The sequence below is a fragment of the Haliotis rufescens genome, unplaced genomic scaffold (assembly GCF_023055435.1).
Source record: "Haliotis rufescens isolate VD_foot unplaced genomic scaffold, xgHalRufe1.0.p SCAF_1, whole genome shotgun sequence".
Taxonomy (NCBI): Eukaryota; Metazoa; Mollusca; class Gastropoda; order Lepetellida; family Haliotidae; genus Haliotis; species Haliotis rufescens.
Window position 1 is genome coordinate 31,815,064 of NW_025963779.1, and position 16,207 is coordinate 31,831,270.

General features: G+C 39.7%; 1 protein-coding gene across 1 annotated transcript in view; it reads right to left on the reverse strand.

Moving 5' to 3' along the window:
- Nucleotides 1-345: 345 nt before the first annotated feature.
- LOC124110943 overlaps nt 346-16,207 on the reverse strand; it is a 45,934-nt gene continuing 30,072 nt past the window's right edge. Inside the window, exons 8-11 of the mRNA XM_046470437.2 lie at nt 14,805-14,989; nt 12,841-14,562; nt 8,617-8,724; nt 346-7,777 (exon numbers count right to left, since the gene is read on the reverse strand). Coding sequence (XP_046326393.1) covers nt 7,193-7,777; nt 8,617-8,724; nt 12,841-14,562; nt 14,805-14,989 — 2,600 coding nt within the window. The 3' untranslated portion in view covers nt 346-7,192. The remainder of the gene's footprint in view (nt 7,778-8,616; nt 8,725-12,840; nt 14,563-14,804; nt 14,990-16,207) is intronic.

Consider the following 16,207-nt stretch of genomic DNA (forward strand, 5'->3'; position numbering starts at 1 on the left):
GGCTGCAAAACTATCCCGGTTGTGGGAGCCATTGCCCATGGTATCATCAGCAAGGTCTCTGAAGTTTACCACTTTGGTGAAACCCAGGTATGGTGCTGACAAACCTAGAAACATAATTAGATCGAAACGGGAATCGAACCTACAGGTCAGGTTTCTGTCACGCCTAAGGGACGCAACTCTGCACAGCGAATTGCGGAGCCTTAGACGACTGGGCCACTATTGCGCCGAACACATTGGAACAAACTCATCTGTTCTTTCTAAAATGCCGAATGTTCAAGCCGGACAGCCATGACACAAAGACCTTGAAATGACCATTAAATATATCAAATTACAACCAAACAGGAATAACGTTTCATTAATAGCACTTTATTTCTCACAACAATGGTAAAATCACGGAACATGAAACAATATTTACAATTCAACTGATCACGTGGGGTCTTCAGCCTCAAACAATTGAAACAGAATGGCACTTATATTTGCCTCGTACGGTACATGTCAACGTAGGGTGACGTGTCAATATATTCAACATGATTTCTGTAGATATCTAGATACAACACTGTTTGTGGAGGAAATGGGTTGCTGGAATGCATGTCTTAAGGTACGCATCGCCTCTATCATATCATGATTATTGACACACGTGGTTTCAATTTTACAAAAAATATGATATAAATCATAATCACATTAAAAACTCAGATTCTGGAGAAACCAAAAAGCTGTGACGGTTGCTTGCTTTAACCAAATCTCAAAACAGCTAGATATCCACACTTATTAACTTGAAACTGTTACACAAATTGTGACAATAAGTACGATTGTAAAAACAAAACAAGTCTATTGCCCTTATATCGTTACATGTATTTGGCAAAATTGGTACTCCCGTTCAAACACTCTTGTGACAATATATTCATGGGTTGACAACAACTGTTGTGCAGTCAAGATTTACTGACATCGGCAGGCAAATTACTTATATTCCCTTCGTTATCAAGTTTGTTTACTTAATTATCGGTATACATCTCTGTGAGCTGCAAAATATATAAATATATAGACGCAAGAGTATACACTTCACATCTACCGACAGTACGCGACTCTTAAGAGTCCTTGAAACCGCCCTTCAAAGCACAGGAACTCAATGATAGCGTGTATAGCATAATATATTCGTATCGAAAAAAAATCACACCCCTCTATATGTACATGTATAAAGAGGGATGTGATTTTTTTAAATATGAATATGTTATGCTATACCCGCTATCACAGAGTTCCTGTGCTTCAAAGAGGCCTTCCTTTAGTCTAAGGGACATAACTCTAGTAACAGTATCTGAAACGTCGTAAAATCAATCAAATTTGATCGCAACAACAATCTTCGCATTAGGAAATGTAATGACCAATTTCTGAGTGTGTAGGAAGTACAAAATAGTCTTATACATAGAAAGAAGATGGTATTGTGTAGATTCACCTGTAAGTTAAATCTTTACGTACTGAGAGGCAATCAATGTAATAAAAATTAATAAAAACGACAAAAAACAGTATTAGTACGGTTCTGCACTCTCGCTCCAAATAAAGTGTTATGTTTGTGAAAAAAAGATAAGCTCATATGTTTTGATGTAATAAATCAAATTTAAAGTAAAGATACTAAACTTAATTCAGTTTGTATGAGAGGCCAGAGTTGTTACACAACAATTGAGTTACAATTGTTACAACAATTACTATTACATTTTTCCAACATTTATAATTAAAAAGGATCTAACCCCAACCCAATCATTGACTAGAACTAGAAATACCTAAGCCATCTGACTTTGGGTTTGTCTGTTGTTTAACTGCAATCGGCAATATTCCAGCTATATGACAGTGGCCTGTGAGCAGAACGAGTCTCAACCAGACAAGCCAGTGATTGATATTGCGAACGACGATCCACACCATTGGGGTACATTGACACGCAATCAACTAAATCACTGAAACTGATCACCTATCAACTGAGTCCTCTCTTACGACATCTACAAAAACCCAAAGGGTATTCTCCCGTGTCCATGATCGATGTCAAGACGGACGATTTCACCGGGAGCGTCTATCCCGATTAAGGGGTGTTCAGTGTTCCTCTATATGTCCCATTAGATAAACAACATCGTTTTGTCTCCTGAAATAGGACAGTCATAATTATCTTGAAATTGCGATGTTACTTAAAACTACCAAGATGGTTTACATTTTACATGGTATTAAAATGATTAGGATTGGCAAGCGATCAGCCTATAATTACAATAATGCGAATCTAACGTTGCTTCGTCACGATATGGCTGCACTATTGCCGATGTGACGTTAAACTTTAACTCACCCACTCACTCTATCGTTGCCAAAATGATAATGAGGTTGGTAAGTCTTCTGATTGGCTGGGAGAGGGTTCACCGACAAGAGGAAAAGTTGTCACAATGATAATGAGGTTGGGAAGTCCTCTGATTGGCTGGGGGAGTGTTCGCCCACAAGAGGAAAAGTTGTCAAAATGAACATAAGGAAGGTCATACTGAGGTGGATCCGAAACATTTTTCTGCCATCCATTTTTTAGCAAGGCAGTTCCTAAAGTGATAAAATATTGATACCTGTTCATACGTTAAAAATAAAGTAACAAAGAACATGTCATCAATTTGTTGTCTAGCGTCTATTGTAACCATTATATGTAAACATAGCCTCAATAACTGAAGTGACTGTGCATGTGTACACGGGAGTAACGTAATGAGGAGGGTGTGGCAGTTGAAGTACAAGGGAATTGAGAGAGACATGACTACAGGTGAAAAGCAGAGGCTCCACAACATCAAGTGCTCAACACGACCTTGACCTTGGTGTAAGAAATGTCATATCGACATTGTTATCTGGATTTAGTATCTATTCCTAAATAAAAACATGACATTTCTCATTCATCATCTTGCCCTTTCTTACTTTTAAAATTAGAAACGTCAGTTTGAAATACCTCACAATCACACCATGATGTCACTTTGTATTTCTTTCTCAGAAAACTGATTGACTTAAATATTTATGGATATTTGAAATACAGAATAGATTCTTGTTTTTATCCATTTATCTTTACAGATCACATTTTATTCAGGGATTTATCGAGACCGGCCTAGAGGCCAATATTTGGCCGCACTTTTGCAGCAAATGTCAGTAAAAATTCCCAAATTGGAATTAAACATTTCCTAATTCATGCTCTTGTAGTTATTAATGTCATGGCTTTGTAGAGGTGACCTGTATTTCACTGATAGCACGACCACTATAGAAGAAGAAGCTTCTATGCTTAGTTTAACATTGCATTGAATCCAATGTTAAAATGAATGTGAACTTAATCAAATAACTATTGAAAAATCCCAATTCTGAACAAAATAACAAGTTTTCCCATTTGCCTGCCAAGGGCACTTAGTTTGAAAGCCTAGATAAATCCCTGTTATTCTACGTCAAACGCCATGTGGATTTTCAACAATGCTGTCAAATGTCATCCAATACAGAAATCCGGAGTAGAAGTCCCCAAGTAGTTATATAGCCACCTCGGTCTGTTGTGTCAGTCATTGTCCAGGCATTGTTATACATTCCCAGTTTGAAGCTGAGACACCGTGGATTAAGAGTAACTGGTGAATGCTAGATTGACCTACATCATAAAACATGATTCAGCATGATTAAGGTGTCTTAAATCACCTATCATAATGGACATAATTTTTCCAAGCCAAAAAATAGCTGCATAAGATATAATTTGCTTTGTGTTCAACAGGAAAACGGGTACCTAGGGCAAGGATAAATTGGGTATTTCTATACTCTTCCAAAACCTTCCATACTCCAAAACCTGTGGCCCTTCACCATCCCCAAGAATACTGTTTACATCATCTGGTTATGTGTCTTCAGAAACCTACTAGGTACCCATGTGATTATATCCAGGAAGAATGCCATCAAAATTCAGAAAAATCCTTTCACAATCCAAACTCTTCACCCTCGATTTCTGTGTCTCATTTTCCTGGTACCAGATCTCAGTTTCAGAACTCCTACGTCAAAGTGGAAAGAGGAGAGTCACATCATGGGTAAGCCTATCACAAACCAAACTCTTCACCCTCGATTTCTGTGTCTCATTTTCCTGGTACCAGATCTCAGTTTCAGAACTCCTACGTCAAAGTGGAAAGAGGAGAGTCACATCATGGGTAAGCCTATCACAAACCAAACTCTTCACCCTCGATTTCTGTGTCTCATTTTCCTGGTACCAGATCTCAGTATTAGAACTCCTACGTCAAAGTGGAAAGGGGAAAAACAGAGTGAAATCGGTTCTACCTCGTGCGGTGAAATTTTATCTCTAAACTGTTACCATGGAAACCACAAATGTTTTGAAATCACACTGAGACAATTCAGATACACCTCTCAACCATATATACATAAACACTCTATTGAGTTCATACCTCAGTCAAACACCTCATTCACGACCTCACTCACCATGCTAGCCCACGAAAACAAGAACATCAACAATATGATAAATTGTACAGCTGATTCATGAGTCAACATGCTTCCATTAACAAATTTGTACACAAAGATATAAATATCTTCAACATGTGACTGATACAGTCAAGTTCGAAAACATAATTATAAACATCATACATTTATACAGTGGTATCTTCAGACACTTATAAATTATCTATTCATAGTTCTTTGTGAATATCTTAATCTAGTCATAATCATCCGATTGTCTGAACTGCAAGGTTAAATATTTTACATATTCATGCAGTCCTTATTTCAAACAATACTTTTCAATGGGCATGAACAAATTTTAAAATAAAAAATCAATTAAAGAAGAAAATCAGTTTAGCCCATCAACACCCACTGTAATGAGTGAGTGAGTGAGTGAGATGGTTTATATTTTCAGCAATATTCCAGCCATATCACAGCAAGGGACGCCCAAAGAGGCTTCACACATTGTACCCAGGTTAAGAAACTGAACATCCTCATCATGTGGACAAGCTGTCACTTAAACCACTAGGCTACCCCACCACCCCAATGCTGAAGCTGTTCTGTCACATCATGGGTAAGCTAGGATGGTCCTGAAGCAGATGAAACAGTGGTCAACAGTGTGAACTTTTTTCCAAGTCATAGAGTATGACACGAAGAGGGGCAAGTTATTCCACAATCAGAAAAAACTTTCTAACTACTTTCAATAATACACATCCAGTGTGTGCTGCAGATAGCAAGCAACCAAGTCCTGTTCAAATGATGGTCTGTGTATTTGATTACTATCATGCTTCTCATAAGGGAAAAACAAAGAAATATGTGTGTTTCTGCTTTCCAACCAACCCTCATCTGAAGCCCCCATCTCTAAACGTTTCTTCTTGGTTTTTCCTAAAGGAGTCCCATAGCATTCCAATATTTCATGCTGCTAGCATCCCTTCGTTGGGCTTTGCAATAAACCAGTCATTATCTTCAAAATGGCAACACCTAACTGCCAGTAACAAGCAGGCTTCCACTGACACACCAAAAATTATAAAAGTAAGAGACAAAACCATGACCTACCTACCCCATTTTTGGATGGGCTGAAATACGAAACACACATGTTCTTTATGGGCCTGAGCACCTCTCAACAGGAGACCCATGTCCATGGAATGTTTGAATATTAAACTTAGGCCAGACCAATTCAGTTTCTTATGTTATGGAATTTCTTGCTCAACATGAAAAGAGGGAGGCCGAGAAATATTAAATATTTTAAATAATCTGAGATGAAATAACCTCTCTTTAAAGATGCTTTAAAACATGCAAAAAGTGCATTTTCAATCAAAACACATTTTTAATAATTTGCCTTTGCAAAATTATAGGTGGGTCTGGCCTGATATAAGCAAAAAAAATAAAATAACCAACCCTACATGACACTTTAGCATGTTGATTATTAGTTGTAATGTGAATTAAAAAACAAATAGGAAGTTATCATTTTTTTCCATTTAAAAATGCATACTGACAGTTATCTCATGAGTTTATGCTACATTCCAACATCAAAATGGCGGATCACAGTGTATGCAAGAAATTGAAGTATTGATGAGAACTGATAGTTTAACCTATCACAAAGTCAACACTGAAACTATGGTTACACAGTGTTCAAGGTGTTTATAAATATAAAGCTGCTTGTATTCATCTTAAACTGCTTCACTTTCCAGTACCTCAACGCAGTGCTCCAGCCAGGATTTAACCCAAAAGTGCTAATTGACACATTAGTTTTCGAAAAAGTGTGCACCAATATCTGACGGTGTGCCAACTGCATGATGTAGGTGACTTACATTTCATGGTTGCCTTCCCGTTCTAACCAACTTACTAATTGACAGTATTTAATGCTTCATTTGTCTGTGAAACAATGTTTCATTTCATAGATGATCCACAATTGTAGGAATAGCTATAGCCGATGACATTCTTGTTCTTAGGAACCGTGTACCGAATGAAACCTTTTGTCTCACATGCAATACCGTTTTGAAGGACTGGTTTCAAACTATATTCAGTCAAGATTTTCTATTACTGTATTCGACGTAATAAGCGCCCAGGCCACTCTCAAAATAAGAAATAGGTGGCTCTTATTAGAATATTATTTTGGTGAAAAAATCGTAAGTTGAAAGATCGTAAATTTCGTGGTTTATGCTGACAGCCTGAAATGTTTACATACGACATAACATTTTCCAGAATATAATTGCAATTAATTAATTGCCACACACTAGCCAATATATTAGGAAAATATCACCATGGGCGTTTATAAGAGCTTATAAGAGCGTTTATTACGTCGAATATGGTTTTATTATCATCATCATCATCATCATCATCATTATTATTATTATTGAAGACATGCGCCAATGTACACAAACTTGTGTTTACTCTTTGTGCCAATTTCCACATATTTTTGTGAATGCCACAAGGGCCTGGCCTGGCTGAAGCACTAGAAATGTTTGCCGATCTATCCTGTTGGTACAAGCATGAACATACTCATACATATGATGAGACAATATAATTTTGTAACCAGTTACATTAACCCTTTGCTTCGTTGACATACGATGACCGTTTCAGAAAACATGTATTTGTCTTAACATCATCTCAACCTACTGCATCAGTCGCCACTGTTTACTTACCTCTCCTTTAGTAATACCACATCTATCTGTAAGATCTTAGTTTTTGATATGATAAATATTTGCTGCAAAACATACAACTGCTATCATCTGTTTTCTCTTTTTTCTGACAAGATACTTTGAGAAACAGAATCGTCTTTTAAGAAGTCAGTTTGTTCTTTTGTCTCCTGGTCTGAGGAAATGGATTTGTCACTCTCGTCCACTGAAAACTGTCTCTGAATCTGTTTCCTCTGAACCTTTATTTCATCAATAACCACGTCTGATGCACATTCACTATTTTCTTTAACCTCAAACTCCATCTTATAAGGAATAGATTGTTCTGTCATATCAACTTCGGTAGAGTGCTCGCCTTTGGAAACACTAGCTTGGAATGAGTTACTTCCCTTGGGTGAAGCACCCGAATCAGAGTTATCTCCCTTTGAATGATTCTCCATGTCTTCTGAATTGCAAGCACTGGCATCATTGCTGTCATTGTTCGGATCTTTCTGAGATCCATTCGAGGAATTGGTATCCTTCTGGGACTGGATGAAACTGTCCCGCAGAGATGGTCGCAACAACGTTGTCCTCGAGTGTGTTGCATGATGGGTCTTCAATTCCTCTGATTTTGCGAAAGTATCACCACAGAGCCCACATATATATGGCCTTGACTGGGACAGCGTGAACGACTCAAACTGCAACACCAAACAAAAACACATAAGCGTGAATCCTAAATGCATGGGTCGATGCTCATGACATCAATCACTGGATTGTCTGGTCCAGACTCGATTATTTACAGACCGCCGTCATATAGCTGGAATATTGTTGAGCGTGGCGTTAAACAACAATCAAACACAAACAATTCAGTGGTTAAAACTGCGAACATGCCCTCGGGGTACGATGACACACAATCAACCAAATGACCGATCAGGTCTGACCACCTGATCCATTATTCAAACAGCACAGGTTAGGATAGCTCTGACAAGCAGGAGGTGCTGGGTATATGTGCCCTGTGGCTCACCTATACATAGAATATTGACCTCCTATGAGTTCCTGATGCCCCGAGTACCCACTCCACAGTCTAGTGGTAGAGCGTCCGCCCCGTGAGCGGAAGGTCCGGGGTTCGATCCCCGGCCGCGTCATACCAAAAGACGTCAAAAGATGGTACTTGTTGTTACCCTGTCTGGCGCTTGGCATTAAGGGGCTAAAACAAGGACTGGTCGGCTAGTATACTGTGTCTGAGTGGGGTATTCATGTTAAACTGAGGCATGGTATCTCAGTGAGCTAGCACTATAAATCGGCATCAGTCCAGACTAGTACAAGCAGCCACACACACACACACACACAGACACACACACAGACACACACACACACACAAAACACACACCACACACACACACAACACACACCACATACACACACACACACACACACACACACACACACGTCGCTATATAAGTTCAATAATCTTGGACGCGACGTTAAACCCCATTTCAACTCACCTCACCTGATGCCCCGAGTCATGACTACTTACCATTCTGTGGGTCTGGAGGTGTTTCTGCAGGGCCATGGCATTGGTGAAGCCGGCATCACAGTACTCACACACGTAGGGGCGCAGCTCAGCATGCGTGATTAAGTGTGACTGCAACACAAACAATCACACATCAACAAATCAGTCTGCGACAACATACCTAATTTGAATAAATTACCGAAATCACTCAGTCATCAGTCTTGATAGTCTGACCCAGTGATCAGTGTACTCGATTGGTCATCTGCCTGCGAGTGCACAGCCTTGTGTTTTGATGTGAGGTTGCATGATTAGAAACATATTCCACTAAAAATGTAACATAATATTTCATTTTTCATTTTTCATTATTTTATTCCGTGCTTGCATCGTCATCTATCATGTAGTTGTCCAATTTTCGATCACAAATGTTGACACTACTTAATTTCATTTATCCGACATACTCCTTAATCCAAAATAATCATATGCAACCAACCATGTCAGATTAACATGACTTGACTGTATATAAGCCACATTTGTTCTGGTGACAAAACCTGCCATTGAATCAAAGAGTGCAGACACACAAAGTCACGATAACATTGCTTTAAAACATGATATGCTCTTTCAAGGTAAAACCGAATGAATATGTTCTTTTTTCAACATAACCCAAGAAAATAACAGTTGATATTTTGGGTCCATGTTATTTTTCAACACAAAACCAAAATAATATTCAACTGAACTGTAGACTTCTGATGATAAAGCACTTACTTCCATCAATATCAGATGTAAAGGCAATAACAACCATTTTAGAAATAATATTGATATAGTTGGATGTGTATATGATTGTCGAATAAACGTGATAATATGTGAAGACTCAGAGATATCTTGGATTTCAAACCAAGTGCTAGGGCTGCCAAATTGGGGAAAAAATATGATATTGTTGGAAACTGGATTTTTGTTTAACATGTTCTTATTTCTGTTTATTCTGAGGAAATGGGCCATTTTTAATTCAAAATGTGGAATTTTACTACATTTGCTTCAGATTTGGGGCCAAATATCAGCCTCAGAGTAGGTCTTGATAAAACCCTGAGACTGTAATTGTTAAACAATAGAATTAGGATAATAACTACTTGCTAGATTTTGTAAAATTCTATACATCACACTGTTTGAGTTAGCAGACAACAAAGTGGGTTTTGGCAACTGTTAGTCACCCCTTGCATGTTATTCAGTTAAAGGGAGATAACTCCTTAGGTGCAATATTACTAGCTTGCATTTTGCCACAACAGCCACCAATACCAGAATCTGATACAGCTTGTCATTAGTCCAAATGTCAAATGGACCAGCAGAAACGTCTACATGGTCTAAACATCTTGTGGTCCTGACCAAAATGTATTTATAATTAGGAGATAAACATACTGTGTTTTCAATGTAGAGCTAGGTTACCTGTAGATTTAACCGCGCTAAATTGAATTTGGAACCGAACGCGCAGCGAGAGGTTTCAAATGTTAAATTTAGGTAACCTAGCTCAACATTGGAAACACAGTATGTTTATCTCCATTCTACCATGACTAAATAAAACGCGAACTCTTTGGTGTCAGCAAATATACTGAGTGAAGCGGCATGGGTTGAGTTCAGTGTTTTGAGTGGGTTATCGATCTGAATCGACGGAATCACCGAACAAAATATGGTCCTGTATATACTTAAGCAGTTTGTTTACACCGTAATACTTCACTCGAACATATGACAGGCACTGAAAGCATATAAGCAGGGCAACTTGGTAAGCTAACATGAGGTGGGCACCCCTAAAGAAAACAAAGCAAGCTTTGCAAGGCTTTCGCTCTACATCGCGCGTCACCATTATGACGTCATATCACTCATTGTGACACAAAAAATATGACGTCACAGTCGTATACAGAAAAGCGCCAAAGCTCTCTGTTGTCTCCAAAACGTAAATACATTCCCTTTGTTGATTTCTGTCATGTTTTTCTGCATGAAATGTATTGCCACATCCTTTGAATATTGTAGTAACCGCATCTGTGCATTTTGTAACCTGTAATTGTAGATATAATTATTTAAATATGCCTACAGACAACGATTGAAAATAGTACTATTCTTTGAATATTAGCTTCCGCAGTGATGCGGCCGTCAAACCAGCTGTTTCAATCAGAGGGGGTTTATTGTGATTAAATAGCCTCTGATTGACCAATCAGAATCAAATAAATTCCAAATTCATGGTAGAATAATGCTTAACAGAATTTGTGTCTACGGGGTCCTTGTCCTACTAATTTTAAACATCATGACTGAGGGGGGTCGCTGGGTTGACCTGATTCAACTGGTGAGTGAGTGAGTGAGTGAGTGAGTGAGTGAGTGAGTGAGTGAGTGAGTGAGTGAGTGAGTGAGTGAGTGAGTGAGTGAGTGAGTGAGTGAGTGAGTTGGGCTTAACGCCGCTTTTTTAACATTATTCCAGTTATATCACGGCGTGTCAGCTTAATGCGGGAGGAAAGCCCGAAGTGATGCAGGTTTCAGATGTTTACCACTTCGGTGAAACCCACGAGCACGGGTATGGTGCTGACAAACCTAGAAACATAATTGGGGCGAACCGGGATTCGAACCCACAATCATAGGTTTCTGGGGTGCCCAAGGGACGCAACTCTGCAAAGCGAATCGCGGCGCCTTAGACGACTGAGCCACCCGTGCCCCCTAACTGGTCCTTGAGAACAATTACATGACTGGGCCAATGGACAGGGTTCCCGCTGGCTTTTTAAACTGCCTGTGCCCCCAAATTTTTGTCAGTCCCAACTTTCAACAAGTAAAAAAACTTATGCAAATTACCTGGTTTTAATTTTTGCAACCTCATGTTGAATGCAATGACATCACCTCTGAAGTAAATTCTCAGAATGTACACGTCATTCACACAAAGTTCAGTCACAAAATTCTTCTTTTTTAAAAATATTTTGAAGCAAAGTCATAACAAATATAAATTTAACCTCGAAGTAAAGCGAAATGTTATTTACTTGCTCTAAAATTATACAAGGGGAAACACTGATGGTAACAACAAGCTGACTTTGTTCGAAGAAAATGTTAGTGTTTGTGTTATTTCCTCACACTAAATATATAGACAAGGGAAAACCCAGACAAGCTGACTTGGTTCGAAAAAATATATACTTATATGAATATTGCCGATGTTTTGTTAAAAAACAAAGATTTATAAGGTACTTTGTTTACCGGTGCACCCGGACTGGCAGTCACATGAATTACCAGTCCAAGCCTAATTTTAAGGGTAAAAAACTGGTAATTACCGGTAAACGGGAACACTGCACTGGACAGGCATTAATTAAACACAAGTCAAACAATGGCTACTATTGCCAGTGATGAATGTATTTCAGACACAAGATTTAGATCCATTAGCTATACCAATATCAGTGCTACAGGTACATATCTAGGATACCACAGTTCACTTAAATAGTATAGACAAGGGTCCATACCTCACTAGGACAAAAAGTCTTGGACCAGAAGCGCAAATTTGTTTAGAAATCAATATTACTTTCTCTGAACAACAATAAAGAGTTTAAAGATGAGATGAGAAAAAAGATACACAGGACAAAGCTTAATACAAGTAACTCATGCACTGACATCTATATCTTCAAATGTGAGGTAACTTATTTTCCAATAAAGCTTTATTTTTTGCCAAATTTTAATGACACTACACCAAGAATAGCCATCCAATCATCTTGCACTAGTGTGAAGAGACATTCTGTGATCAGTTATTGATAAGGGAGAAGGAGATAGTGGCATCACTTCTGAATGAAGCTGTAGAGGTTATTGGGTTCAGGGTACTTATCCTGATAGAATGGAGAATGAGAATAGAAAGTAAAACACACTTTGACTCTCAGCCCTGAAGCATAATTCATTTCTTAAATCAATAACAGCATTCCAAGTGGCTTGAAAATAAGTAGTCATGATGACACATTAATTGACACAGATTGATTATAGACTGTGTTAGAGTTGAACCTAACAAAGAAGAAGAAGAAGAAGAAGAAGAAGAAGAAGAAGAAGAAAAAGAAGAAGAAGAGTACACATTTGTCGACTATGTAGCGCATGCATGTTAAAAATTAATAGACACAAGAGCCTTTAATTTACCTATCCCAAATATAATTTGTCTGGCACATATCCAGTATATCCTTGAGAATGGAAACACGAAAGACATGTCAACAAGGTGTGACGTGCTTACAGAATGTAGAGTAATTAACTTACCCTCAGTTGGTCGAGTGACCTGAAGTTCTGCCTGCAGATACCACACTTGTGAGCTGCCTCCGAAACACCTGGGGATGTCCTTCCATCTTTAGTCACCACATTCACCGCCTCAACATTTGCAAATTTCTCTGATTCCGTTTCTGTCCCATAACGCTGAGCATCCGAATTCCCTTGTCCAATCTCAAAGATATCCAGAGGTTCTTGCTTGATTTCAACTGTCACTCGTTCATTGGAGGCTTGATCGTGTTTCTCATAGTCGGCCACCTTATTGAGATGAAAGTGGTCTTTGATGGGGCTCGCCATGCTCTCCCTTCGTTCTTGGTTCCCATCTTCCACCAGAGACTCGTCTATCATCAGCTCCCCTTCATCCTCCCCATCCTCTTCTTCATCCTCTGTATCTTTGGATGTGGACGGTCTTGGTGAATGCACATAATCTGAGCCATCACCTACACCCTTCCCTTGAAGGATTTTCAACACACTTTGAGGATCCGATGTGTCGACTCTAGCAATCTCACCACTCTTGTCCAGTCTATCAAATGTCCCCGCTGGTAACATGTCCATCTTCTCTAGGGTGGTCACATGTAGTTTAGAACGGAGATGTTTTGACAAATGTCCACGGATTCGGAAAGCGACATTGCAAAATGAGCATTTGTATGGTCGAGGGTCGTCCTTAATTGCAGCTTCTTGTTGTGATCTTAGTTCATGTTTCGCGATGTGACTTTCAGATTTCTCATGCCTCTCCAACATACCCTGGTTCTTGAAGTACATGGAGCAAACAGAACACCGGAATGGTTTGTCCATAAAATGAATGTTCCGATGCAGGGTGAGCTGATGCTGTTGGGGGAACGATTTGCTGCAGACATCACAAGCATGAGGTCCCTCTTTCTCTACCCCGAGCACCTGCACCTGTGAGTCTCCAATGAAGTACACGATCTGTTGCTGAGGGGTGGGGGCTCCCCCTGCCTCCGGAGGGCAGAGGATGATTGCTCCCTCCTTGATGACTGATGGGGAATGGAGCACTGGGCTGAGGAGCTCCTGAACCGGAACTAGAGTCACCCCAGACTTTTCAACACCTTCCGCAACTGATGCTCCTATTTCAACAGAATCTGACGCTGTTACTTTTGGAACCTTGTTGGAACAGTTTGGCTCGAGGTCCTGATTTGTCGACTCATCGGAACTTTCACTCACAACTATTGGAACTGTGGACGTGTCTGTCACAGGAACCACCACTGGAACCTTCAATGCATCTGCAAAGGAAGTGTTTCCATTCCCAGCACTGACAACAGTCTTATTCTTCTGATCTTCAGGATTGGTTGATATTGATGCGACCGGAGCTTCCCCAATGACAACACCAGGGAAGGGATGACTGAACTGAAAAGATTCCGTTGTCTTGGGCAGCTTGTACCCCCAGGAGTGGCTGTAGTTGGGCAGGACAATTGGTTCTTGTCGAATGAACTGACCCACGATTGGTCCAGTGCTAGTCTTTGTGGCTAGATCTTTAGTCACAGCTGCATATGCAGGCAGAAATGCCAGCAGTGATGGCTTCGTGATGACTGGTATGTTCATCTGCATGGCTGGGAGTGCCTTGATACTGATGTCGAAACTTGGAGTTCTGGGAGAGTCTTTACCTGGCGAGGTCTTTGAAAAGTCCATTTTCAAAGGTGAGGCCTTCTCAAACAATGTCATGGGAAAAGGTAATCCTCTTGTAGCTTGGAGACTTGCCTGCAACAATGACAATGAGAAGGAAGTAGTGCATATGCTTTGTTTAAAAAGTGATCAGGTTTAGCTAAACTTTTCTGTGTTCACTTTTCATATAAAATGGCTAAGCAGTCAAATGATTCCCCAGATTAAATGAATGAAGTTTGTCCAAGCAGTCAAACAGTTAAAATGAGAAGCTATAATATGCTCTGTGAGATACCTTTGTCAGAAGCTGTGTGATGTGATGTTTTCCATTGTCAACCTACCTCAAATCCTTTAGGTGTTGTTGGAGTAACAGCAACAATGCCTGACTTGGAGACTGATAAAACAGATTCTCCTCCTTGAGCAACCTCTATAGTCAATGGGGAGTTCTCTCCCCCTGGCTTGAGACCAGACAGAGGCTTTGTCCTTGACATCAAGGCTCCAATAAGTGAGTTTAATCTTGTAACACCTGTACATAGAAATGGTATGACAAATGACTCAGAAATTCTTAAAAATGGTATTGACAACAAAATGATGTAGAAAAAGATTAACTTAATGTTCAACAAATGAATGTATTTTGTTTTATGCCAGAATAAAAAAAATACCAGTTGGGCAAGGAAAACCTTTAGTTGATCACACACACATGCTGTCAGGGTACTTGACACACACTCAGCCCTCTTTCACAATGTGTCAACCTGACCTTATTTTAGTTGACTCTTCAGACAAACATGGGGTACTGTGGACCTATTCTACTCTGGTATCACAACAGGGTACCACCACGATCAATTTGGCATGACAGTAGCAAAGCAGAAAAACATTAAGAAGGTGAAATTCAACAATTAATCATTAGCAGTAATTAACATGTCCTCAGCAAACAATCATGTGATCATAATTTATAAGCATCAGCATCAATACATTCAAAACTTCCTCATGTTCATAGTGAAATCGACATGATGCGTTTCTAGATAAGCAGGTGTCACTGAGTTTTCAATATACCTCAAAAGTATTTGCACCTGTGCTTACCACAGTTGTTATTTGCAAAATTTTCTGTTTCCTGAGTATAAATAGAAATTACATAGACGTACTAGATGAGCATCAAACCACAAGTGTGTGAGTGAGTGAGTGGATGGGTAGTTGGGTGAGTGAGTGAGTGAGTGAGTGAGTGAGCTTCCCGTGGGAGGACAAGTGAGTGAGTAAGTAAGTAAGTGAGTGAGTGAGTGAGTGAGTGAGTGAGTGAGTGAGTGAGTGAGTGAGTGAGTGAGTGAGTGAGTGAGTGAGCTTCCCGTGGGAGGACAAGTGAGTGAGTGAGTGAGTGAGTGAGTGAGTGAGTGAGTGAGTGAGTGAGTGAGTGAGTGAGTGAGTGAGTGAGTGAGTGAGTGAGTGAGCGAGCGAGCGAGCGAGCAAGCAAGCTTCCCGTGGGAGGACAGCCCAATGATCACAGGTTTCTGGCATGCCAACGGGACACTGCGTAAATGTAAAGAATTCGGGGCTTCCAATCCAATTCTCCCAACAACATCACAGCACACACATTTGTTTTACAATCTATACAAAATACACACTGTCACTAGTAAATCAGAGATACATGGGCAGATGAACTGAAGTTTAAGCAGGAAACTTCTAGATCCACACAATTCAATACAATATCAATCATAACCCATTGTAATCAATCATCTCACTAAGTCTGGCA